At 37.0% G+C, this 26,770-nt stretch overlaps 3 protein-coding genes and 1 long non-coding RNA gene across 5 annotated transcripts; 2 read left to right on the top strand and 2 right to left on the bottom strand.

Moving 5' to 3' along the window:
- The first annotated feature begins 624 nt into the window (after nt 1–624).
- Nucleotides 625–19,532, top strand: LOC134742885 (iron-sulfur clusters transporter ABCB7, mitochondrial). Of its 2 annotated transcripts, XM_063676073.1 has the most exons (14): nt 625–822; nt 938–1,043; nt 3,626–3,756; nt 4,092–4,296; nt 5,331–5,497; nt 7,095–7,224; nt 8,137–8,285; nt 9,225–9,399; nt 10,345–10,502; nt 11,747–11,910; nt 15,914–16,043; nt 17,005–17,133; nt 17,440–17,586; nt 19,302–19,532. In XM_063676073.1, exons 1-14 carry the CDS (start codon nt 634–636, stop codon nt 19,515–19,517), a joined length of 2,196 nt encoding a protein of 731 aa, XP_063532143.1. In that variant the 5' UTR covers nt 625–633; the 3' UTR covers nt 19,518–19,532. The 2 variants fall into 2 exon arrangements, with proteins under 2 accessions (XP_063532143.1, XP_063532142.1); XM_063676072.1 differs by lacking the exon at nt 19,302–19,532 and having other exon boundaries at nt 626–822; nt 3,680–3,756; nt 17,440–17,736.
- A 194-nt stretch (nt 19,533–19,726) lies between these two features.
- LOC134742888 (uncharacterized) lies at nt 19,727–22,379 on the top strand. The gene is made up of 2 exons (XR_010127976.1): nt 19,727–20,007; nt 20,930–22,379. It is a non-coding gene; the product is annotated as an uncharacterized LOC134742888 (long non-coding RNA).
- Nucleotides 22,380–23,538: 1,159 nt separating this feature from the next.
- On the bottom strand, nt 23,539–25,097 carry LOC134742883 (SET domain-containing protein 4). Its single transcript, XM_063676070.1, has one exon. The coding sequence runs from the start codon at nt 24,912–24,914 to the stop codon at nt 23,544–23,546; it is 1,371 nt and encodes a 456-aa protein (XP_063532140.1). The 5' UTR covers nt 24,915–25,097; the 3' UTR covers nt 23,539–23,543.
- A 500-nt stretch (nt 25,098–25,597) lies between these two features.
- On the bottom strand, nt 25,598–26,759 carry LOC134742884 (large ribosomal subunit protein mL55). The gene is made up of 2 exons (XM_063676071.1): nt 26,442–26,759; nt 25,598–25,799 (listed from the first exon to the last, which is right to left on the bottom strand). Exons 1-2 carry the CDS (start codon nt 26,634–26,636, stop codon nt 25,656–25,658), a joined length of 339 nt encoding a protein of 112 aa, XP_063532141.1. The 5' UTR covers nt 26,637–26,759; the 3' UTR covers nt 25,598–25,655.
- Between the last annotated feature and the right edge of the window lie 11 nt (nt 26,760–26,770).

Below are 26,770 nucleotides of genomic sequence, written 5' to 3'. Positions count from 1 at the left end.
GTCAATCTGTATAATATTAATATGTAACCCAATCACAGGAAAACTTTTTAAAAGGACTAAAGTATGTTATTATTAAGTAGTTATTTATACTCTGACACAGACACTTTGTCACTAGAAAAAGGCGTAAAATTACGAAAATGTAGGCGCGAAGGGTCGATCCACTTGATCTCCCATTGAAACCTTAAACTAAGAATGTTATTTACAATTGTATTTACATTATTTTGACATGTAATTATTTATTACCAATAAAATATATGAATATGAATATGAAAATTTGAATTTCGCGCCTTTTTCCACTGACAAGTTGGGTGTGTTTGTTTTATTTGCAAATATTTTCTAGAAATTAGGGTTTCAATTATATGTTAAATAATAGTCAGTAAATATTTAAATTAGGTACTAATAAAAACATAGTAACCGATGGAAAACGTCGTGAAACGAAAAAAATCATGCCATGTTGACTGTTGGGGGGCGTGGCAGTAATATATTCTTTGAGCGTGGCCAACTGTAATCGCAAGCGATTGTTGCAACGTTTGTAGAAGCCTTAACATCGATTCCTAACTAACCAGACCATATTATGGCCGTACATTATTGCATTTTTTATGTTGAACAACATTAAAATACTGTCAATGTCAGATGTGGTTGTCATGTCATTGTCAGTTGGTAATCATGGCGGCTGCGCTGCTGTCAAATACAAAATTTCCTAATATTATTAAAAACCATGTTAGATTTAGGAATTCGTTATGTAGTAGTAAATTGGTAATTTTAAACAAACCACAGTTCAATTTAACATGTAAACAATATGCGGTTACAAGTCATTTTAGGGTGAGTACCTAATCTTACTCCATGTAATGCTTTCATTCTCGTTTTTTATGTTCTCTTAAAGAATTCATGTGTTTTTAACGTTAAATACATACGTAATTCTTTTATTTTATTACAGTTTCACAGCACGCAACGACCAAGCAATGCTGGAGGCTCGGACGCGGCTAAAAACGTTCTGGCAGTGGTGTTGGCGAACAAACCAAAAGCTGGAAAAATTCCAGTTGGTAAGTGTTTTACTGCGGAATTATAATTTGACTAATTATTTCTAGTAAACTGCTAATCTTTTGAGACATCTCTGTTGGATTTTAGTCGTGTTTTGACACTTATATAACCTAATTAACTTGACCTTGCCTTCAATGCCGCCAAATATTGTCGCTATAGCAGCGTACCTATCTCATTATAATTGTCGTGAATATACTAAAAGTTATTTCTAGATTAATCCATCCATAACTACATTTAACTTAACCTATTGTTACATTACTAATCAATAAAACAGATAAGACACAATATTCCTTTTATATGTTAATTATAAACAATTTCATTTTTAGGGTTCCGTACCCAAAGGGTAAAAACGGGACCCTATTACTAAGACTCCACTGTCCATATATCTATCAACAGGCTGTATCTCATGAACCGTGATAGCTAAACAGTTAATATTTTCTCATATGATGTATTTATGTTGCCGCTATAACTACAAATACTAAAAGTACGGAACCCTCGGTGAGCGAGTCCACCTCGCACTTGTCCGGTTTTTTAAATTCAATTATTGCCTAATATAATTTACAACTATCATACTAATTTTAACAAACTTATAATTTTAAAGAAATTGTTTATAATAAATAATAAATAAATAAAATTTCTTTATTTCGGACAAATGCATCCATAGAGTTTTAGTACTACAAGCAAAATCTTAATCTAGTGTTAGTATTTAATACAATAGGTACCTACTTATATTATAAATTGAACTACAATTTGCTCGGTTTACTTTTAATTTGCTCGGTCCAGTGCTTGAGGATCGGACAATCAAACCTATCGGCAATTTCTCTTAGAATGCTGTTGGGACTACATCTCACACGACTTAGTAATGAGACTATATTTTTACGTAATATAGTCTCAAAACTATATTACGTAAAAATATAGTCTCATTACTAAGTCTTATAACTAATTTTAACAAATTTATATTTACAACAGAAGCAGATGAGTTGTTTTAATCTGACCCTAATTAAAATGGCTTTTATTAATTTATCTATTGTTTAACTTACTGTGGTGAAGGACAGGCAAATGATCAGAATGGTACTAATTTAAAACAGTTTAAAATATTTAGTATTTAACATTATTTCAGGATCAATACCATTTAGTGTTACTTTTATTTTTAAATTTTTAGATGGTGTAGTATATTTTTCTCACTACTATTATATTATAGTATGTTTTGCTGCTTATGTTTCACATTGTTTAGTTTCATTTCCAGAGTCAATACTTTCATTATATCTTCTGTTTTGATAACTAAGAATTCAATATGTATGTTTTCTTAGTCTCTTGTTAAGCATAATTTAAAATTTGAATATATGACAACGGTTTTATAAAGATAAAACGTTTCCAAGTTTATAGTTCCAAAAACTAAGTAATTAATGTAATTAAAGTGACATATTTGTTACGTTTAATCTTTTAAGTTATTGGACCATACTGAAATTAAAAAAATGTGCAAAAGCCAATAACAACAATATAAATGGGGCATTTTCTATGAAAAGGGACCTTATTGTCGATGGCGCTTACGCAGCACAGCGTCGCGCGGCATTGTATTTATATCGGAGCATCGTTAATAATGGCGTAAGCGCCATCGAAAGTAAGGTCTCTTTTTATAGAAAATACCACAAATATCCACTATGTCATGGCAATTTGAAATCAAAGTGTTGCTAAATTCATTCGCACTGTATAAAACCTACTTATGTTTGAATTCCCCGTATTTGTGTTACTAATACTTGGTTGAATGCATCTCTTTTATCCCCACTACCTGCAGTGGCGTAGCAGGAGCTAATCTAGTCGTGGGAGAAATCACACCTGCAAGGCCCTTTTCTTTCAATGTGCTCAAAAGGGCCTCGCACGATGCCCCTTCCGGCGCGAGGCCGTGGGCGAAGGCCCACGCCTAGCTACGCCACTGACTACCTGCACCTTTTACCCACTCTGCAACGGGTAATTGCTGTCCTTGTGTTTGTCCTATAACCCTTACTTAGCCTGTGACCCCTAACCCTTTTAGTTTGCTATGCCGTTCGCTTCATTTAGTGTCCATGAGAAATTCTGTTTCTTTTTCATTTAGTCTTGAGTTTTATATGCGGTTGAATACTTTTGTAAATGTGACACTTATGTGCGGTAACAATTAAAAAAATATCATTTAATCAAAGTTAATCTTTATTGAAACAATTCCCATATTATTCCTAAAAACTACTGGTCACTTTGGCAACAAGTCAGAATATAATTAATAATCTTGCTAATTAACTAGATAGAGATTTATATTCCTGTGTTGTATCTAGTTGCAAAAAAACAAAGTCTTTAAAAGAAAACAAAATGGCAGCATTTATATAAGTACATTGTTATTGTAGAAAAAAGTTACCTGTTAAATACTTACTCTTATGGTGAAGTGTACTTAACTACAGACTACATACTTACCAAATATATCACTCAACTCGTAGTTAATATTGATTAAAAGGCCAGATAGACATATAAAACCACATAGAATAAAGAAAACACCTATGGTAAATTAGACACAGCAAGCTTCCCAACCTATCCAATCCTTTACTGTCCGCCCTAGGTATCCAAAAGAGAGACTGCTTTCACCCAGGTGCCTCTGTTTTGTCCCGAGAAGACATAAACCTGGCGGATGCGAAGCCGGTGTCCGGTGCTGATATGATCCGGGGCATGCTGGCATATGTATGGCCTCAGGTGAGTCACTTTATATGATATAAGTATTATGTTGCAATGGTTGCAATCTTTTGAAACTTGAATTACTGAGGAAACATTCTTATATCGACTTTGAATTGTTTTCGTGGATAGTTTGGTCTATTAGGTGTGCAAATATACTTTGTTTGTAAGAATGCAAACATAATTATCTTCTCTGATAATTATTATCTCATTAGCTGAAACGCAAATGTGTAGCAGAATTTAAAATAAGTATTACAGTCGCCATCAGATATATCGGAGCGGCCAAGGTGCTCAAAATAGACATATTTTTTACACCATAAATATCTATCCCAATACTAACCCTTTACCAATTTCAGGATAACGCCGCAATCCGCAACCGAGTGATGTTGTCCCTGTCCCTCCTGTTCGGTGCGAAGATAATGAATGTCACCGTCCCTTTCCTGTTCAAATACGCCGTGGACGAAGTGAACGCGGCCACAGCGACGTCTGGTGACGCCTTATTGGGAATGGCGACCGTTCCGCAGGCGTTGGGCACTACTGCGTTTAGTTTACTTCTTGGATGTGAGTTTTCAATCTTATTTAGAGAGGTATAAAGTTGTTTTTAGCTTGCGAATTTAATCCCAACCCAAAAGAGAAACTAGACCTTAATTAGGCCCACGGCAACAGGGAAATTGCGATTTTGTCGCCTGTCGTTGTTTGTGAAATAATGCGCTAAAGAAAAAAAAATATTTTTGAAGTAAAAAAAAACTCATTTTGTAACCTTAAGAGTCCCCGGAAAGGTCGGCCGAATTGCACCTTCCCATACAAACGTAATTCCGCTCTCATTTTAAAACTTCGTGTTGGATTGTAATGAAATTTTGCACATACAATGACATGAGGTATATCTAGGTCTGAAATTAGTTTATATAGCTCCAGTTTATAAAACAAACGAAATAGAGCAAAATCAAGTTTTGTATGAAATACTTAAATTCGCTGGATTTTTTTAACAATGGTATCTGAAGCTACATAAACTAATTACAGACATAGATATACCTTATGTTATTGTAAGTACAAAGTTTCAAAGCAATTTAGCTAGTCGTTTTAAAATGAGAGCGGAAATACGTTTGTATGGAGAACCGAGCTTGCCGGAGACCTTAGGTATTGTATTTTTTTTATCATTAGCCGGGTCCACACACAGCGAGCATACGCGCACGAGGCACGTCTACACTGGCCCTTTTGTGCGCGAGGAAATCACCTCGCGCGTATGCTCGCTCTGTGTGTACCCGGCTATTTCCATATATTTATCAAGTGTCCAATTTATTGTGATAATTGCTCATTTTCTATTTAACTAGATATTGTTATAAAAAAAAGAACCGGCCAAGTGCGAGTCGGACTCGCCCACCGAGGGTTCCGTACTTTTTAGTATTTGTTGTTATAGCGGCAACAGAAATACATCACCTGTGAAAATTTCAACTGTCTAGCTATCACGGTTGATGAGATACAGCCTGGTGACAGACAGACGGACAGAGACAGAGGAGTCTTAGTAATAGGGTCCCGTTTTTACCCTTTGGGCACGGAACCCTAAAAATCAACATGTGTCATCATGTCTTTTCTAGACGGCATAGCCCGAGCCACAGCAGCAGGCTTCAACGAGCTAAGAAACGCCGTGTTCGCGCGCGTAGCCCAGCACTCTATCCGCCGCCTCGCCTGCAACGTGTTCACGCACATACACAACCTGGATCTCAGCTTCCATCTGGGTCGGCAGACCGGCGCTCTTTCCAAGGTACGGTACAGTCAAGGTATTAAATATCGACAGGGACAAAGGGCCAAAAACATATGAACACTACCTTAATGTCTTCCATCTGGGCCGGCAGACCGGCGCTCTTTCCATGGTACGGTACAGTCAAGGTGTTAAATATCGACGGGGACAAAGGCCAAAAACATATGAACACTACCTTATTGTGGTCCATCTGGGCCGGCAGACCAGAGCTCTTTCCAAGGTAAAACTACTGGCTAGAGAAGGAATGCCATATTGTAATAAAGCATTGGCGGGGTCGCCATGTAACAGGGTTCGAAATTATCCAGATAATTATAGTCTTTGATAATTATTCAGTATTCAGTCATTTATTGCCTTCATAGGTACATAATAAGGTGTTACATAATAATTTTGATCAGCTATTAACCCTGCAGCGATAAATATCGGATAATTATCCCAGGTATGGATGGTGCTATATCTATTTTCATTGAATTCTTTGGTAAATTTTAAAATCTCGCCGTAGAATCTTCGTAAATTTTAGGTTATTTATTTATTTATTTTAAACTTTATTGCACATAAAAAAGTGTACAACAGGCGGACTTAATGCCATTATAGGCATTCTCTACCAGTCAACCATAGAACTAAACCGAAAAGCAGAAGAAAAGAAAAGAAAGACTACTTACTTTAGAAAGAGTACTTTAGAGTATAATGTAACTGTATTTGCATGTATTTATACGTGAAAGCAAATAAATGATCTGATTCTGAAAGAAAAGTTTTGGGTTATTATCAAATCAATAATTATCAGGCATAAAAATCACGATAATTATCAAGATAACTATCATTGATAATTATCCTATCTAACCCTGCCATGTAAGATTGGCCCAAGCCAACATTCCTTTTTTTTATTTTTTATTTTTTTATTTATTGAATAAGGAAGCAAATTACAGTTCTTTAGATCATTACAAGACCCATCGTAGGCAAAACCTTATGGAGGTTTGTGTGCCGATGGGGAGTTCGAGAATAACATAAAGAAAAACAATATTATATCCTATATCTTATCATATATCCTATATCATCATAAATATGATTCTTAGTATACATAGCTTGTGTCGTTAGTTTTTAATAAGTGCATTTTAACGACTTTTTTTATATGTTTACCATTTAAATATTTAGCACAAACAACTTCTGGCAGATCATTCAATATTTTAGGTAATATATATGTGTACAGCCTAGTTCCATATATGTTGTTATATTTGGGTATACAATATTTGTTTTGGTTCTGTAGACTTCTTAGTTTTGTACATCTTTTGTGTTCTTTTAGTTTAGTAACATGGTGATATTCTTCTGTTAGTATGGCTAGTTTACACATATTTTGAACTGGGAGTAAATTACAGTATTTGAAAAGTTGGGAATAGTCTGTTTCGTACTTCTTTTTGATATGCTTAGGTACAAGTGTCTTCAATAATCTTATTTGTAAGTTATATATTTTTTCTATATATGTTTTATAGGTTTTACCATAAGTAGGTTTTACCTTAAGATGGGGTATAAAGTCCTGGCTTTGACCTCTTGGCGTTAGATTATCCTTATTTACACAAAATACATTAATTTTAAATATTGTTAACAGACGATAGACCGCGGTTCGCGCGCCATCAACTTCGTCCTTTCAGCCATGGTGTTTAACATAGTGCCGACTATCTTTGAGCTGACATTAGTGTCTACAATTCTGGGATTGAAAGGAGGCTTGGCGTTCACTGGTGAGAAACATTATTACATAGAGTAACTTAAACTAGAGCGGTACTGTCATAGTAAATTTTGTAACCCCAGTAAATTCACTGCCATCTGTCGACACACTTTAAAACTAAAAATAAATATTTATAAAAATACGATAAAATTATTTAAATATGGATCTGATTTTTTTTATTTGCATTAATTATTTTTATGATTTTGACCCATGTTCTTTCACTGATATGCGTTAAAATTGTTAAATAACAAACGAAACAGTCAACGCCATCTATACGACAGTGGGCCAAAACTAGTGGCGCCCTCTGAACGAGAATCAAATTTTCTTGATTTTCGAGGCACGTTTTTTCCTTAGACTGTAAACATCTATTACGGAGTTATATCTATCTTTGATTATTATAACTATCTCATACTTCTAGGTATACACCTCTGTCCGTGCATAAGAACCTTAAATGATATAATAAGTTATTATCAACTACGCTTTTTATGTGGAAGTGTTTTGGGTACCTACTCGCACCTACAAAAATTTTACACATGCAATATTTAAAATTCACTATATAATCCGTTGAAATATAAACTGAAATAAATATCATATACGAAGGAAAAAATGACCAAAGCCTTCAGTGTCCAGAGCTGGAATCGAACCAGCGTACCCTGTACCTGTGCCCGGACAGGTATCAGGCACCTGTCCGGTAAACAGGGTACGCTGGTTCGATTCCAGCTCTGGACACTGGAGGCTTTGGTCATTTTTTCCTTCGTATATGATATTTATTTCAGTTTATAGTTTAAATAGTAGTGTGTCTACTTGAAAAACCACAAATTAAAATATTTTCATAGAAAATAATTTAATTTGTTCTTAGAGCCGTTGAAATATGTATGTAGTTTTATTTCTTGAAATACTAACTTTTCATCTATTTTGTACACAGGGCTCGCGTTCGGCTGCGTCGGCGTGTACGCGGCGTTCACGCTCGCGATCACACAGTGGCGCACGAAGTTCCGCGTGTACATGAATAAAGCTGAGAACGAGGCCGGGAACAAGGCCATCGACTCTCTCATCAACTACGAGACTGTCAAGGTAAACGTGAGGCCGAGAGGCCGAAAGACAACGACCATGAAGTTCGCTTTTCACATGAACTGAGCGGAGTATTTGAGTGATAATAAATCGCTCATCAACTCAAGATAGTCAAGGCAAACGTGAGGCCGAAAGATAGCAATCGCAAATTTTTGCTGTTTATATGAAAGGAGCAGAGAACGCGGCCGGGAAAAAGACCATCGACTCATATTATCTAAGTGGAAAAGAAGGCCGTAAACATTATTATCGACTAGCTCATCAATTACGAGACTATCAAGGTAAATGCGAGGCCGAGAGGCCGGAGAGTAGCGATCACCAAGTTCGCTAGTCATGTGAACCAATAGTACAAGAGGCCAAACAGTCGCCCACAGCGTTGTTCTTATATATTGGTTTGTGTTTTAAGTGTTTCTTTAATGAAAATATACAAAAGTTAAGAACTAATTTTGCGCAAATATGTTCCTAGTATGTTCCTAAGGTTTGTACCCAAAGAATACCTACCCAGATATCTTCCATATCAGATAATACATCTGGTTGGATGAACAAAGGACAAGGGAACAATTCTGAGTAAAAATCGGACATCTGTGCAACCGTTTTTCTGTCTAACATCAAGTCTTTATTCAATTGTCACATTGCAATATTTTGTTACAATCCTAAAACCCAACTATCCGACTCCGTCCAACTCGCTTTTCTTTTATTTGTTCTTATACGACACCCTCTCTAAACGAAATAAATATCATATACTAAGGAAAAAAGCCTTGGTCATAAGTGGATGGTTTTTGGAGGCTTTGGTCATTTTTTTTTCTTTGTATATGATATTTATTTCGTTTATACTTTAAATAGTAGTGTGACTACTTGTAAAAAAAAAACACAAATTTTAATTTTTTCAAAAGAAAGTAATTTCATTTCATTTAATTTGTTCTTAGAACACCCTCTTTATTACAGTACTTCAACAACGAAAAATATGAACTGGACAAATACGACAAGAGCCTCCAAAAGTACGAGGCCGCGTCCCTCAAGACGGCCTCGAGCCTCGCGGCGCTCAACTTCGGCCAACACGCCATATTCAGCGGCGGACTCAGCATGATCATGATATTGGCTGCCAACGAGATTGTTAAAGGTAAATAAATTAAGATACCTACAGTAGGTTTAGTTGGCAGAGTTTAAAAAAAATAGTAGCACTTTTTTAGATCACGGTTCCCAAAAATTTAAGTAGCAATCTCGAGGCCTTTCTCTAGTAATAAACTTCATCGATTCGCAACCTGATTTCTTGACGTCGCTCGATAGAAAATAAGTCATTAATTAAAAACTTAAAGGGCTTAAAAACTTGTAAGTTTTTGAGCTGAGCCTCACCGTTCTTCAAATTTAGACCCAAAAAACTCGATTTTCAACTAACACTGTGGCTTTTGGCGTTATCCGCGAAAGTTACTCCTTTTGCTTGGAAATAAAACTATGAAAACGGATTATATCGCGTATATTGATTTTATAATTTATCCCGACGTTTCGAACCCTTTACAGCGTTCGTGGTCAACGGGTGACTGAGGTGACGGGGTCCGTTTTCATAGTTTTATTTCATGAGTAACTATCGCGGTAACCGAAGACAATATACATTTGACTTTTTATGTCGATGGCGTTTTGAACCTTAACATTTAAAGCCCGGTTCACATTTGTCTGTCGTGTCGTGTTTTGTTGTGTCGCGACTGACGCATATCGCATGATCGCGTGCACATTTGTCTGACGCACCGTGTATCACAACCACAGAACACCTATTTCTAAATTATTTCATGAAACCGATGCTGCCAAAAATACAGGAGTGCGGGGGACGAGGTGAGCGAGTCCCGTGCCGTGATTGGTCCGTTCAAAGACATGTAGTCCGCCGACTGAAGTAGGATTGGTGGCGTGATTCGAAATTCGAAAATTTATCGAGTAAAACTACCGTATGCGTGGCAGAGGGGGTAGCGGGACTACGCTATGTCTTTAGAATACGTGGTCTGTGATCACAACAAACACGACACGACATACAGATATGAACCGGGTTGAAATGACACGGATGACAATCCATCAGGGAACATGAGCGTGGGCGACCTGGTGATGGTGAACGGGCTGCTGTTCCAGCTGTCCATCCCGCTCGGCTTCCTCGGCTCCGTGTACCGCGAGGTGCGGCAGGCGCTCATCGACATGCAGACCATGTTCACGCTCATGACCGTCGAATCCAGAATTAAGGTCATTACGATTCATAGACATAGTATATACAGTACCGGCCAATAATACACGGTGTTTCATCCCCCACCCACCACCCACCCACTGAAAACCTAAAAACAGTTTATTCAGAATCGATAGGAGAATCGATTGCGCTATATTTTAATGGGGGTAATTTTTTTATTATTTTTACATGCCCAGTCTACAAGTTTGTAATGCAAACAAAACTAGCATTTGACACGTTATTTGGCAATGAGCAACACCCTTAACTTGCCATTGGTAAACCTTATCTCGTTGCAGTAAGGTATGCAAATGGTCAGTTAACAGTGTTTACGATGGTAACTAGCAATTGTTTGATGTCACTAAAACGACGAAGTATCTTGTGTAGAATTATCAGTCGAATAGAAATGTTATGAATATTAAGCAACGAATATTTTTTTTAAATATTTATCGGATTAAAGAATAAATACTCAAGATGAGATTAAAATAAAATAAAACTGTTGGGGTGTCTCAGGTTTTCAGTGGCTCAAGTAACACTGTGTATATCACCATGTTTTTACGATATAACTTTTTTTTATATTTGTGAGTGACTCCCACCTCACTGTTTTAGGTAGTCTAGTAGTATTCCTTTGTACGGGCGATGAGAAAAATTGGTCTCATGTAATGGTTTTTTCATTGAGGTTTTTTTTAAATGTATTGTTAACTGCATTTTTTTTACTAGAGGTTTTTTAGTAACATCCTGAGTATCCTATTGTAGTACACAGTATTTCATTGCAATATTCATCATATATTTGTATAAAATGACTAGTCAAATATGCAATCTACAAACTAACCTATATTGTTTACTCTATACAAGCTCATACAGAAACACTCGAAGGTGATATATTGTTGGCCGGTACTGTACAATTAGTTCTAGACGTAGTAAGAAAAAGACATATTAATGTATTGACAGCTTCATGTATGGCAGCATATTCCTTTTTCTCTTTCACTCTTATAAGTTTCGATATTTGGCCATTGCCTCCTTGCTATGATGCCATAACCCGACCATGAAAAAATGCCCGGTTGGTGTCATTACATATTACACGTCAAAAATTTGATTACATGACACAGATTATATCATTATTACAGTTTCGGGTAGTGTACAATATCTCAATTAATTTTACAATTGTGAGCTTTATAATATTAGTCGCCTGTGGAAAAAAAAATACAGTCGGTGATAAAAGCTTTTACCAAAATTTCATTTTTGCCAATAACTTATCTATTTTTAGGTGAAATCCACAGCTGTTCCCCTCAAAGTGGACCAGAACACAGCTACCATTGAGTTCAGAGACGTCAGTTTCAAGTACATAAATGGAAAGCCGATATTCAACAATTTGAGCTTCACCATTCCCGCTGGCAAGAAGATCGGTATCGTTGGAAGCTCAGGGAGTGGGTAAGTCATAATATTTTAGCTTGTCATGCTTGTAAAGTTGGTGTTTAAGTCGCGTAAGCATAAAGTACAATACCCCCTTCCCTTATTGACTTAGCAATAAAGTCCAAATAAACAAGCATTTATTTTCACGTCACAATAAATAAAACAGTAAATAACATCCATGCATAGATCGTGATCGGCAACGCAGGCTTCGTCAAGTAGACACAAAAGCAAATCAGCAACAGGCTTTGTCTAGCTTAACCACTAAATTAAACTATTTAGGCTATGGTGCCACCCCGGACCGTAGCCGGCCCAAACGTCCCCATGACACTGGCAGCGTTGCCCCAAGTCCAAATTGTACGACAAAAGAAAAAACCTTAAATATTTGATGTTTCTGTATATTTTCCTCGCAATCCTAAGAAATAAATTGCCTAAGATAAAATGGGTTCCTTTATGCCCTTTATAATCTACTTTTTTTGATATAGGAACTAGATGCAGTTAATGGTCCTTAACTTTGTACTGAGACCATATGTCTTTTCAAAAGATCTTATTTTTGTTTGGTTTCCATATATAATTAAAGCCTTTTTGAAAAAACACTCCTCATGTACAATCGGAAGGCTTTTTTTGGGCAAAAACTCTTCCCTGTACCCTTAACTAGTACAGTCTTTTAAATATAGGTTTTTCGGAAAACGATAGAAAAAGGGAACGTTCTAAATCAATTCGGGTCGAAACAGTGAGCAATTTTCACAAAAAAAAAAAAAATTAATATAAACAAATTAATAGGGCAGACTAAATACGTTTTATGTAATATTACAATATTAGATATTAAATTAGCCTCATGCATGAAGTTTATATTTGAACGAAATATGTTTTATTCGGATGTTTGTTACCGTTATATCATGTTACAAATGCATTTCCGTTTTTAAATTACCATTTAATTACTTAAAATTATAAATAAAAAGTACAAAAATTTGCCCGCGAAAAGCTAGTGAGCGAAACGCTCGAAACGCCACGTGACGTCACGCGTTCGACAGATTAGTGTCATTAGTAGCAAACGTCAGTTGGGCCGCCCAACGTGTGACGTCATCACGCTCTGTCGAATTCGCGCCAAAAATTATGAGTGTTTCAACCGCTCAAAAATTTTCAACATTTTAAATATTTTTTAATAAAATAATGTTAAGGTTTACAAAAGTATTTTTATTATTTCCGGTGTTCCAACGATATAAATTATGAATCCAAAAATAAAAATAAATTCATGCATGGAGCTAATTAACAAACAAGGAAATCTATACAAAATGTTTGTCAGTCTTCATACAATGGTTTAGTTTCCAAAGTGACGTTTTGGCGCGGAGGGCCCTTTTATATTATATGGGTTATCAGGTTCAATCATACAATAAAATTTCCCATCAGGCTGCTGTCTGCAATAAGTATCCTCGTCGCAATTAGCGTCTTCGTCGTCACAAGAAGTTATTCCCTCTAGTTCATAATATACATAACTTTCGTCTGGCTTTGCGAGGACCAGTACCACGAGGCAGGCAATGCTCATCATTATTAGCATAGGCTTCATTTCCGTTTGTTTCTGAAATGTTGTTTTTTTTTATTATTTTTTTTATCAAACAAGTTATACAGTATGACAGTAAAATACCAAACCACTGCTAACTTACACAGAAAATACAAAAAGTAAAAGAAACAATATACAATTAATCACAAATTACAATAATAACATTTAAAAATAAATAATTAACACATTTTAAACAGTTGAAGGACGTGCATCCATCTTCTCACAAAACCTCAAACATTCATCACGCACAACCACCTGTCTGCAATTTCTGCAAACAAATCACACTGAGAGGCTGAGAGGATTATAAAACAAATAATTATGCTCATAAATAGTGTTTAGTTATTTGTTTATAAAATGTATATGTATAGTCTATACGGTATTTGTAATTTAGGCCTTGTTGTCGGTTTTTTTATAAATATACTCATGGACAAATTTAGAGGAACGCAAAAAAACCCGGCCATGTGCGAGTCGGCCTCACGCACGCAGGCGTACCATTACGCAAAAAACGGCAAAAAAATCACACGTTTGTTGTATGGGAGCCCCACTTAAATATTTAGTTTTATTCTATTTTTAGTATTTGTTGTTACAGCGGCAACATAAATACATCATCTGTGAAAATTTCAACTGTCTAGCTATCACGGTTCATGAGATACAGCCTGGTGACAGATGGACAGACAGACGGACAGCAGAGTCTTAGTAATAGGGTCCCGTTTTTACCCTTTGTGTACGGAACCCTAAAAAAGTTTATTACTGGATTACAGCACCTAATTTCAAAATTAGTAATTAAACTTTTGTTTGCGTTCCTCTAATTTTTTTTATGTGTATACTCGTACTTACAGTAAAAGTAGAGGAGACCACTGAATATATTATACAACTTGACTACGTGAATGCTTCTCAACGACTGTGATCTTGCCTTTTTCTACTAAACGATATTACGTCGTTTTCGTCATAGATTAGGTACCTACCTACCTTCCATACACAGAAACATAAACAAGTATTATAACAGCAGGTTATCAGGGTCATGGGAAGGGACCTTGATAACGAATTGGACTTAGACTAGAAAGCGAAGGGCCTGACACTCTTTGATAGAGAAAGATAGTCTTATTGCGATTTCTATAAGAGGAAAGAGAAAATAGTGCCACGCTTTGTCTTTATCACAGACCGGGTGGCATCACAGGTAGGAGGCGATGGCGAAATACCGAAATTTATTACGTCGTTTTCGTCGTAGATTAGGTACCTACCTACCATACACAGAAACTCAAACAAATATTATAACAGCAGGATATCTGGGTCATGGGAAGGGACCTTGATAACGAATTGGACTTAGACTAGAAAGCGAAGGGCCTGACACTCTTTGATAGAGAAAGATAGTCTTATTGCGATTTCTATAAGAGGAAAGAGAAAATAGTGCCACGCTTTCTCTTTATCACAGACCGGGTGGCATCATAGGTAGGAGGCGATGGCGAAATACCGAAATTTATAAGTGAAAGAGGAAAAACCTATGCTGCCAAATTTTATATGAATATTCTTTCTGTAAGAGAAAGAATATTCATATAAAATTCGGTCTATGAATTAAAAGAAAAACCGGCCTCTTGCTTGCGGTGAATACCGAAATTTATAAGTGAAAGAGAAAAAACCTATGCTGCCTAAATTTTATATGAATATTCTTTCTGTAAGAGAAAGAATATTCATATAAAATTCGGTCTATGAATTAAAAGAAAAACCGGCCTCTTGCTTGCGGTGTCTTGCTATCTCAGTCAGTCTCGGTACAAAAAGTACTGACGTTGACTGAAGTAGCATGACTATGGGACAGCCGAGACGCCCTCCCAGCGCCCTTAGGAGGCTGTTGCTGCTGCCCCGCACTCTCCTCAGCAGAGAGGCAATTCTCTTCCGCCTAATGGCAAATAAATCATCCGCTCGCGCTTCGGCAAACATGCCAGATGCACTGCAGTGCTTAGGCAGCTTCAACAACATCCTTAAGGCCGTTCCATCGGTTTGCCGCTGTCACTGTCACATTTCGCAAGAAAGAACGGGAAAGATCATGCGCGCCAAGTGTCAATTTTGATCGAATTTTGTCAATTTTTATTTATTTTAAAAACGTTACCTTACAATATCGATATTCGAAATTGGTTGGATTACTATTTAGGTTAAGATTGATTTTTCTTCTTTTTTTGTTTATAGTGTCACATAATAAATAACCGAGTAAAGTTGGATTAAGTAAAAGTCCTAGTTAGAGGTTACTTTGGGAATTAATTGTATCGAGCGAAGTGTCATAATTCGTGTATCGGAAGCTTATAAATTAAAGATAATATAATCAAGTACTAACATATATTTTTTCCACGTCTACGAATATCAACGTCTCGTAGAAAAATATGATCATATAAGGATATTTTTCGCCTTCTGGCTCAGGGAACCGCCTTAAGCACAAAGCATAAAGCACCTCTAACAGTAAATATATTGCAGTAAATCAACGATGGTTCGCCTACTGTTCCGGTTCTTCGAGCCGCAGTCGGGCGAGATACTCGTGGCCGGCCAGAACATTCGCGACGTCGACCTGCCCAGCTTAAGGAGGGCCGTAGCCATCGTGCCTCAGGTATGCTACTTATATGAGGGCCGTAGCCATCATGCCTCAGGTAGGTTACTTATATGAGGACCGTAGCCTTCGTGCCTCAAGTAGGCTACTTGTATGAGGGCCGTAGCCATCGTGCCTCAGGTAGGCTACTTATATGAGGGCCGTAGCCATCGTGCCTCAGGTAGGCTACTTATATGAGGGCCGTAGCCATCGTGCCTCAGGTAGGCTACTAATATGGGGAGCCCCGTGTTTTAGCTTTAAGCATGAATGTGAAAATGTGCACTTGAATTTGATAATTAAATACAATAAGGCGCTGTGCGGGGCCATGTTTTGTAGTAACTGAATTGTAAACGTCTACTTTTAGCAGAGGTACTGCATAATAAATAAAAATTATTTATTTTGAGATAGCTGAGATCCATACATTTTTAGGTACAAGACACTTATAAAACTACATTAGTAAACTACCTATTACATAAAAAATACTTATTTCCTAGGTCGTACGACATGAAGGTCGGTATATCGGCGGAGGATATCCGAATCCCACCTCTCTGCTATCATTCTCAGGATGTTATTTAATTAATAATGTACGAAGCCGTACAATGGTATCTAATGTCATCTAATTTAGATGATCTACAGTCAGTCAAATTTGAAGTACCTATTAATTTGTCTTACTCGAATACACCTTTCCTATAGGCATATTTATATTTAGATTTTGTGCCCATGTTAGCTTTTAATTTGAATGGTTTTTAGGGTTCGGTACCCAAAGGGTAAAAACGGGACCCTATTACTAAAACTCCACTGTCCATCTCTACGCCTGTCTGTCACCAGGCATCTCATGAACCGTGATAGCTAGACAGTTGAAATTTTCACAGATGGTGTATTTCTGTTGCCGCTATAAAGCAAATACTAAAAAGTACGGAACCCTCGGTGGGCGAGTCCGACTCGCACTTGGCCGGTTTTTCTTACTATGTGTATATTGCAGGACTGCGTGTTGTTCCACGACACGATTTTGCATAACCTACACTATGGCGACCTCTCGCGGCCCGTAGAGGAAGTTTACAAGGCGAGCCAGATGGCCGAGCTGCATGAGTCCGTCAAAACGTGGCCCAAGGTATGTGTATTACTGTGCATATGCATATTAGAGATGGGCCGAATATTCGGTAATTATACGGTTTTCGGCATATTCGACAAGTTTTGCAATGTCCGTATTTGAATTTTTTTTATTATGTTTTCTTGTTGCAACACTAAAAACTCCTCCAGAACTTTTCAAGGACTATCTTCCATGCTTCTAATACTGGCAATGCTTCAATGCTAATAGATGTGATTCCAACCCTGCAATTGCTTCATGCATGTCCTGTCATTCTACTTCGCTTTTATTTTGACCACTTTTCTCTTGCAATAAAGTTTATAATTGCAGGGCTACGAAACACAAGTGGGCGAGCGCGGACTGAAATTATCTGGAGGAGAAAAACAGCGAGTCGCCATCGCCCGAGCCATACTCAAGGACTCACCTATAATAGTGTTCGATGAGGCCACGTCCAGTCTCGACTCGCTTACTGAACATGTGAGTTACACACTCAATATCACGCTAAAGTTAGTTACAATAAGCTAAAACAGCGAGTCGCCATCGCCCGAGCCATACTCAAGGACTCGCCTATAATAGTGTTCGATGAGGCCACGTCCAGTCTCGACTCGCTTACTGAACATTTGAGTTACACACTCAATATCACACTAAAGTTAGTTGTAATAAGCTAAAACAGCGAGTCGCCATCGCCCGAGCCATACTCAAGGACTCGCCTATAATAGTGTTCGATGAGGCCACGTCCAGTCTCGACTCGCTTACTGAACATGTGAGTTACACACTCAATATCACACTAAAGTTAGTTGTAATAAGCTAAAACAGCGAGTCGCCATCGCCCGAGCCATACTCAAGGACTCGCCTATAATAGTGTTCGATTAGGCCACGTCCAGTCTCGACTCGCTTACTGAACATGTGAGTTACACACTCAATATCACACTAAAGTTAGTTATAATAAGCTAAAACAGCGAGTCGCCATCGCCCGAGCCATACTCAAGGACTCGCCTATAATAGTGTTCGATGAGGCCACGTCCAGTCTCGACTCGCTTACTGAACATTTGAGTTACACACTCAATATCACACTAAAGTTAGTTGTAATAAGCTAAAACAGCGAGTCGCCATCGCCCGAGCCATACTCAAGGACTCACCTATAATAGTGTTCGATGAGGCCACGTCCAGTCTAGAGTCGCTTACTGAACATGTGAGTTACACACTCAATATCACACTAAAGTTAGTTATAATAAGCTAAAACAGCGAGTCGCCATCGCCCGAGCCATACTCAAGGACTCGCCTATAATAGTGTTCGATGAGGCCACGTCCAGTCTCGACTCGCTTACTGAACATGTGAGTTACACACTCAATATCACACTAAAGTTAGTTGTAATAAGCTAAAACAGCGAGTCGCCATCGCCCGAGCCATACTCAAGGACTCGCCTATAATAGTGTTCGATTAGGCCACGTCCAGTCTCGACTCGCTTACTGAACATGTGAGTTACACACTCAATATCACACTAAAGTTAGTTATAATAAGCTAAAACAGCGAGTCGCCATCGCCCGAGCCATACTCAAGGACTCGCCTATAATAGTGTTCGATGAGGCCACGTCCAGTCTCGACTCGCTTACTGAACATTTGAGTTACACACTCAATATCACACTAAAGTTAGTTGTAATAAGCTAAAACAGCGAGTCGCCATCGCCCGAGCCATACTCAAGGACTCACCTATAATAGTGTTCGATGAGGCCACGTCCAGTCTCGAGTCGCTTACTGAACATGTGAGTTACACACTCAATATCACACTAAAGTTAGTTATAATAAGCTAAAACAGCGAGTCGCGATCGCCCGAGCCATACTCAAGGACCCGCCTATTGTTCGATGAAGCCACATCCAGTCTTGACTCGCTTGCTTGGTGATTCTTCTTAGCTTCTTAGCTATGTTTGATTGGAATCGATCCAGCACTTTCAATAGTATCAGCTCTTTTTCAAAATGATGTTAGGCATTTTTGCCATAAAAAGGGTTTTTTGGCATATAGCGACGGGGTTTTTTTTACCGACGACTGAGGTAAACTGCATTCAAAAGTTTGATCAGATACCGCAATGTAATGAAAATTGCATGCAAGTTCTTGCTAGTCTAAACCTCGCTTAACGATGTGCCTTATTAGGGGCTATTGTCCAATGAAATGTAAAAATGGTTTCATCCACAGGCAATCCTTCAAGCCCTCAAAGCTGCCACAGTAGGCCGCACGTCCATCTGCATAGCGCACCGTCTGTCCACGGTCGCGGACGCCGACGAAATACTGGTGATGGAAAACGGCAATATAACAGATAGAGGGAAGCACGATGAACTTATAGCGAGGAGTGGATCGCTCTACGCAAGGCTGTGGGAGAAACAAAACAGGTATAATATAATTATAACATAAACCTAGATAATAACCGTCAAGGTATTTTATTTCTTTGATCTATCAAAAGCATTTGATTGTGTTGATCACGAGAATTTAACGAGAAAATTATGCCGCTATGGGATAAAAGCTGGTGCCCTTGACCTAGTCTCATCGTACCTTTCGGATAAAACTCAGCGAGTAGTTAATTTAACTCAATCGGCGGGATCTCCAGTAGCCCTCGAGAGTGCTTCAAAGTTCAATTACGGGTCCCTTCCTGTTTTTCCTATACAATAATATAATTAAGTGACCATTAATGCAAGGGTTGAGCACCTTGGCCGCTCTGATATATAATAGCGTACATCGTACATGTATGTACATCCATCTGTATAGCGCACCGTCTGTCTGTCGTCGCTGACGCCGATGAAATACTAGTGCTGGAAAACGGCACTATAACAGATAGAGGGAAGCACGATGATCTTATAGCCAGGAGCGGATCGCTCTACGCAAGGCTGTGGGAGAAACAACACAGGTATAATATAATTATAACATAAACCTAGATAATAACCTTCGAGGTATTTTACTTCTGTGATCTATCAAAAGCATTGGATTGTGTTGATCACGAGAATTTAACGAGAAAATTATGCCGCTATGGGATAAAAGCTGGTGCCCTTGACCTAGTCTCATCGTACCTTTCGGATAAAACTCAGCGAGTAGTTAATTGAACTCAATCGGCGGGATCTTCAGTACCCTTCGGGAGTGCTTCAAGGTTCAATTATTGGTCCCTTCCTGCTTTTCCTATACAATAATATAATTAAGTGACCATTAATGCAAAGGTTGAGCACCTTGGCCGCTCCGATATATAATAGCGTACATCGTACATTTATGTACATCCATCTGTATACACCGTCTGTCTGTCTGTCGTCGCTGACGCCGATGAAATACTAGTGCTGGAAAACGGCACTATAACAGATAGAGGGAAGCACGCCGATCTTATAGCCAAGAGTGGATCGCTCTACGCAAAGCTGTGGGAGAAATAAAACAGATATAACTATTATGAACAGATACTTTCACATTAAAAAACCTGAATAATTACCGATACCTACACAATAACATTGAGTGACCTTCAATGCACCATTTAATCGCACGCGCCGGAAAACGACGCTAGGGTTAAATACGCTTAGAAATAATTTTGTAAATTAATATTAAGTTAAGGAAAAATTCAGTTTCGAAGCTACTGCGCCATGTGCCATCGGTGGTCCTTATGCCTTTTGTTATAAGATTTACGAACTGTCATGCAGTTAACAGTGTGGGCGATGGTACAATACAAAATACAATCAACTGTTTATCATTTTCGTTGAAATTAAACGAGGATCATTCAATTCCTCATGATAATTTTGTAACGTGTCGTCTATATCATAATGTTTTATTTTTAATTGTTTTTTTTTTTTCAGAGAAATCAAATGAGCTACGGGTATGGAAGAGTATAGAACTATATACAATATAGCGTTGTGCTTACTAAAGTACCTATAGTTTGGCAAGCCATTTCCGTCAGTTAGAAAAGGCGGCAAATTTAAAAATAGTTGGCACGAAGAGTTGTACTTGTCCTATCATATAATCTTTGAATTGCGCGCCTTTTTCTACTGGGTAGTGGGTTTGCCAGAGTATACTATACAGTCAAATGTATTCCAATATTTCCAATCATAGACACAAGGTAGTATTCCTTTGGCTATGGTTTTGACGAATGCATACGATTTTTTTTAACGAGGTTATCCTTTGTAAATATTATTGTAGTTTAAAAAGGATTACAATAGCTGAATGAAGAAATATCCTGTTTATGTATATATTATTATTATTCGACTTATATCGACCGGGATGATTACCTTTTGTATTGTTTTCGAAACTATTCAAAACTGTTATTATTATTATTATTATTTTAATATACCTCTACAACGTATGACGATGGTCTAGTCTTGATATGGTCAAGGTCTTTAATTGCCAGCCATTTGTGGTTTTCCATAAGAACAGAGAAGGACCTTTTTGTCATAATTTCTGTTGGAAAGGACCTTATTGCATATGACCTTAAAGCATAAGGACCCTTCTTGTAATGGAAAGCCACATTTATAGTTGAAGCTAAATAATTGTTCAATATTACCGCCATGTGATGTGTAACGAAAAGTGAACCCTCGGTGTCTTATCAATTAAATCGTTCTCTCAAATTACCAATAAGAAGACACAACTATTTTTTTAGTTCACTATTATAAATGATTTAATGACATTTTTTAACGATAGCAGCGCCATCTGCATCTTTGCACGTTTATCCTTACTATGATTTAATAATTGTAATTAAGAACTTACGAGTATGTGCCTGGTGCACACAATATGTTAAACATTTTACCGATGTGTAATTTCCACAGATGTGTTGTTTCCAATGTATATTTTGTAAATGTCCGGTTTCATAGACAACCGATTTAAAAATTCAAAACTGTGTAATTCGACCGTGTGCGTTTCAACCAAATAAAATCACTTTATTTGTTTCCTTACTCAGCGTGCATTGGTTCTTAAAAACACATCCCTCGCAACGCATACTCGCACACCTCTGGTCGAAACGCGCCCTAATACTATAGTTTGTCAAAGGACTGTCTCATTTCAAACGTAGACAGAGAGAATCATACTATCTTAGTCTTACACTAGTACTAGCAGCCAAAAGAAAAGGATGAGTATAGTTTTTTTGTTCTTATTTACTGACGATTTGGTTTGACCAACTATAGTACAAATTTATATACCTTCAATAAAATCAAAATGATCATAGAGTTGCTTTTGTTTTTTTTTATTCGATTTCAAAAAGAAACAGTCAACAGGGAATATTACGCAAAAGTGCGTAGAGGGCGTCACTAGCTCAATCTCAAAGCCTACCACGAAACACGATTTCTGCCTCTATCACTTGCATATTCGATCGATACAGAGGCAGATAAATTACAAATAACGAAATTTCGCGTTTCGCGGTAGGCCACCTGTAAACAAACCGCCTTGATGCATCAGTGTCATAGTGAAAACTTGTAAAAAGACTGTTTAAAGGCATAGGTATATGTATATTTTACTCTATGGTTTAGCATGTGCACTAGTGTTGCACTCTGGCGGCAGAACATCGCAGTAATACTCCCTATTATCAATTTGTCAAGTATAGTAGGCTGCTAGCTAGAGGTTAAACTTTTAAAAAAATCATAAAAAATTATAACTGCCATATATGGCTTCGCATGAGCTAGAGGGTTATATAAGATCAGTTAATGTTACAAATCATTATTTGAGTTTGACCGGCCAATCAAGAAGCGTTATTTAAATGTGTCAATGTAAACAATCTTAAGTTAGACGTTATTAAGTGTTATTTGACTGTTGTATTGTAAAATTTAGACCATAAAACACGTTGAGTATTTGTACAGTTGATTAATTAAGTATATTATTTTTTTTACAACCTGTGTTTTATTTTCACTAAAAAAATATAATGTTTGCAAAGAAAAAACTGTGCCCCCTAGTTTAACAGATAAAATTAAAAATAGATGGCGCTACACTGCGCCCATGTCACAGAATAAATAATAGTACTACCGTACAGAAAGGATACTTCTTACAAAACCGAAGTTTGACAGCGATTCAGGGATTCATGCTGCCCCTTTCTAATGTATGGCATTATCTCTTTCGGATATATAGGGTTGTCAAAATTCAAGTCATTATCTTATTTGTGGTCGTGCACGCAAAGGGACGTCAAGTTGTGTCAACCCTAATTGCTCGGAGCAATGCTGAGCCGAACGGAGCCGAGAATGCCCGAAAGGGGGAGTGTCGCCCCACTGCCCAGTTGCCCACGTTTTGTAGTCATTGTCCATGATGCTGGCGGTCAAAGACACTGTCAGAGCGGGACAGTAATATAATTATGCCCATACAATAGAGATCACACAACACACACTCAACAGAACAGGCAGGTCAATGTACGAAATTTTTCGTGCTTAGCGTCCATACTTTAGTGAGAATTTAGAATTACGTGCGCCGCAACTATAAAAAAACTCAAATTTAGTTCTAACATTTAATAAATTTCTCTAATATTCTAACATATTGACACATAAGTGATATACAATTATTCAAAATTATATTACTTTCATAAGTCTTCAATTTAGTAATTGATTCTTTGATTAAGTTTAGTTTTTTTTCTGTCAGTGGCCTTATCAGATTGTTGAGGTCAGAGTTGTTAGTACAGATAGCTGCCGAGTATATCAGTCGGCTCACATCTTTGTCTCGCTCATAATAGTATTTGACAACCATCAAAAGAGCATAGAAATTAAAACTCAGCCCTTTCAAATCAATATATAAATCTTTACTCAAATTATGACTATTGATAAATACAATTTGTTCTTGAGACAACTTTATATGCTTGCTCGTTAGGAATGAAACTAAATCGTTAAACTCAAAAGCTACATAATCTAAATCGTTATTCGGCAAGCAGAAGCCATACTCGGTGATTAACTTCAGATTATGACTGTCTCCGTAACATATAAACACTTCGGTATAAGGATTAAAAGTATTTTTGGTATAAATAGAAAATCTCACATCAGAAAATAAATTTTGGCTTAAGTTATTTATACTAATATTTTCTATATTTTTACTGACCATCAATTTAGTCTCGTTTTTGGCGTAGGGACTATGGTTGATCATGTCTAAAAAAGGGCAAAGTGATATTTTAGTATTATCAGTAATCAGGTTCAAAACGGAGTTCTCAACGTTTTTCAGATCTACTACCTTATCTAAGTCCATATAAACACATCTAGTATTGACTGTAAAATAAGCCCATTCATATCTAGATAGACAAAAAAATTTTTTAATTTTAATCACATCAATTTGACTACTTGTACAATGAGACAAAACATCTTCAAAAATATGGAATGAAGTCTTAATTATATCCTCTTGCCTTGCAACAACACTAAATATATCTGCATCTACATGTAACTTGGTTTCTGCAGCCAAAAAGTATGGTACAGTATATTCTTTAGGTAAGCTTTCTAAGTACACAAACCATTTTGATTTTGAACCCTGTGATTGTAGAAATGTTAAGTAAAATGCCATCAGTGACTGAAATGATATTGTATGCTTATATTCTATCAAACAATTCTTATCGTTATTTAAAAAAATACTACAAAATGTAGAGTCCATCAAAATACTGGTTACATTTATAGTTAAGTTCAGAGGTAAGTTCATAAGCTCCTCTCCAGGATTTATCTTCTTTTTGGTGAGAACGCCGCGGCCAGTGTTATCGAATACAGCCAGGGACAATTTGCTGTTGTATAACATTCCTTCTTTAGCGAGCCACGAGTTCAAGAGTATGAGTTCGCTTTCCGCACCACAAGTTCTAAAAGTACGCGCCTTCTGGCTTCGTATACGTCGTGTTCTTCCCATTTTCACGCTCGCTGAAAATATCTTTTGATACACTGTAATTCGTAGAATTAATCATTTGATTTCTAACAGGATAATTTGATGGAGAGATTTGAGAGTATATTTAAACAGTACTTATTGAAATTGAACGAGCGGTTTATGTTTTCGTTTCGTGAGATGATTACTTGATTTGGAGGTTTGGTCCATTACTTTTTGACAGCTTTACTTTGACACTTTGCGTTTTGTTTACCATGTTTGTAACTTGGCTTCGTAATTACAGATTAATTGGTGAAAAGGGCTATACCTAGCAAAATGTTTAACATTGTAATATTAAGCAATATTAATATCTCATTTATTCATAGAATGACAGTAATAATCCTTTACACCACTAATCGCAATACGTTTTTTTTTTAATAAATTACATTCGACGCTCGTGTAGTATCAAAACGCAAGATCAATAAGACTGAATTAATTTCAAATTCTTTTTCACGTTTCTAAAATTGCCATGAAAGTAGCTTTTAATATTGGTCGGAAATATAGTTAGAATGATAAGATAGCATTTAACACATTGAGTGCCAGGAATACCCGCTCAGTGGTTCCCTTTTTGTAGTCACTTTCCTCTACAAAGTGGTCAATGCTGGGATCAGCGGCTAGGGTTTACCATATAGGTTCTTTTATCCAAATCAAATTACTCCTATTAAATACAACTTCCAATTTTAATTAAGCTAAATAACAAAAATCTACAGTACACAGATTTTACTGTCTTCACTTCTTCATATATTTCAAATATTTTTTAGCATTAAAGTTGTCCTCAACATCCTCAGTAATTTTAACCTTCTTTCTTGGTTTTCTTTTGTCAATCCTCTGTTTTCTTTCCTCTTCCGACAGCTGTGACAGGTCTAAGGGAAGCTGAAATAATAGAATAGAACATATTTTATTTGTAGTAATTGTACATCGTCATATTAAAAAATCAGTCAAGTTATGTACTTGGCTTTTATTGCGGCCTAGTTAAATGGTAGAACTATACTTTGGTTTTACTGTAGGTGCCTACAGCCTACCTACACTCTACTTGTACTATGGGCTAACATAGGTACCTACACTGCCATGTCCCCATTCCTCATTATGAGGTTAATATGTTTGGTAAAAGTATTCAGAGTAAAAGTCATTGGTAAGAAGAACTAAGGTTATTTTTTTTAAATTAAAAACACAATGGTGATTTCAGTGTTCTTGCCCACCAGAACGCTTGCATTTAGATCCAGTTGTTAGTTATGGTTTTAGTTAATGCAGTATTTATTTAGGGTATAGTTATAGCTGTAAATAAAATTAACTAAACTAAGTTTAACAGATAGCGGAACTGTTGCACCCTTTCAAAATTATCTATAGTTGGTCAAGCAAATCTTGTCAGTAAATAAGAACAAAAAAAACTACACATCCCCTTCTTCTGGCCGCCAGCACCAGTGCAAGACAAAGAGTATGACTCTTCGTCGAACTGAGACGGTCCCTTGACAAACTATACCAACTGGCACATTGCATACCTTACAGATAACATACCTTTATAATTTTCCTAGGCTCATGATATCTTATGTTAAATGAAGATCCATCTGGTAGTACCACCGTCGTTGGATACATTCTTGTATATATTTCTCTGTGTACTTTGGTAATCTCAGGTATATTATTACTTAGACATCTATGTACTGTAAATTTGGACAATTGCGTCCGCACGTTAAGTAAAAAACGACAATGCATGATTTAAATTTATAACTAACGAAGAAACTAGCTGCCCTACTTTAAGTTCGATTTTTATTCACAATACAAGAATTACAAAAATTCGAAATTAGGTTATGTTATATGAATTTATGTCACAGATTAATAATATGTGA

Source organism: Cydia strobilella, chromosome 7 (genome assembly GCF_947568885.1).
Source record: "Cydia strobilella chromosome 7, ilCydStro3.1, whole genome shotgun sequence".
Taxonomy (NCBI): Eukaryota; Metazoa; Arthropoda; class Insecta; order Lepidoptera; family Tortricidae; genus Cydia; species Cydia strobilella.
This window is presented reverse-complemented; position numbering and strand designations above follow the sequence as displayed.

What these genes read in the sequence shown, in the direction of transcription:
- LOC134742885 (XM_063676073.1), top strand. Translation starts at nt 634, where the DNA reads ATGTGGTTGTCATGTCATTGTCAGTTGGTAATCATGGCGGCTGCGCTG. An exon ending in AGGAGGCTTGGCGTTCACTG is followed by an intron (nt 7,225 to 8,136) that starts GTGAGAAACATT and finishes TTTTGTACACAG; the next exon opens with GGCTCGCGTTCGGCTGCGTC. An exon ending in TCGACTCGCTTACTGAACAT is followed by an intron (nt 17,587 to 19,301) that starts GTGAGTTACACA and finishes TTTCATCCACAG; the next exon opens with GCAATCCTTCAAGCCCTCAA.
- LOC134742883 (XM_063676070.1), bottom strand. Translation starts at nt 24,914, where the DNA reads ATGGGAAGAACACGACGTATACGAAGCCAGAAGGCGCGTACTTTTAGA.
- LOC134742884 (XM_063676071.1), bottom strand. Translation starts at nt 26,636, where the DNA reads ATGCATTGTCGTTTTTTACTTAACGTGCGGACGCAATTGTCCAAATTT. An exon ending in AGCCTAGGAAAATTATAAAG is followed by an intron (nt 25,800 to 26,441) that starts GTATGTTATCTG and finishes CTATTATTTCAG; the next exon opens with CTTCCCTTAGACCTGTCACA.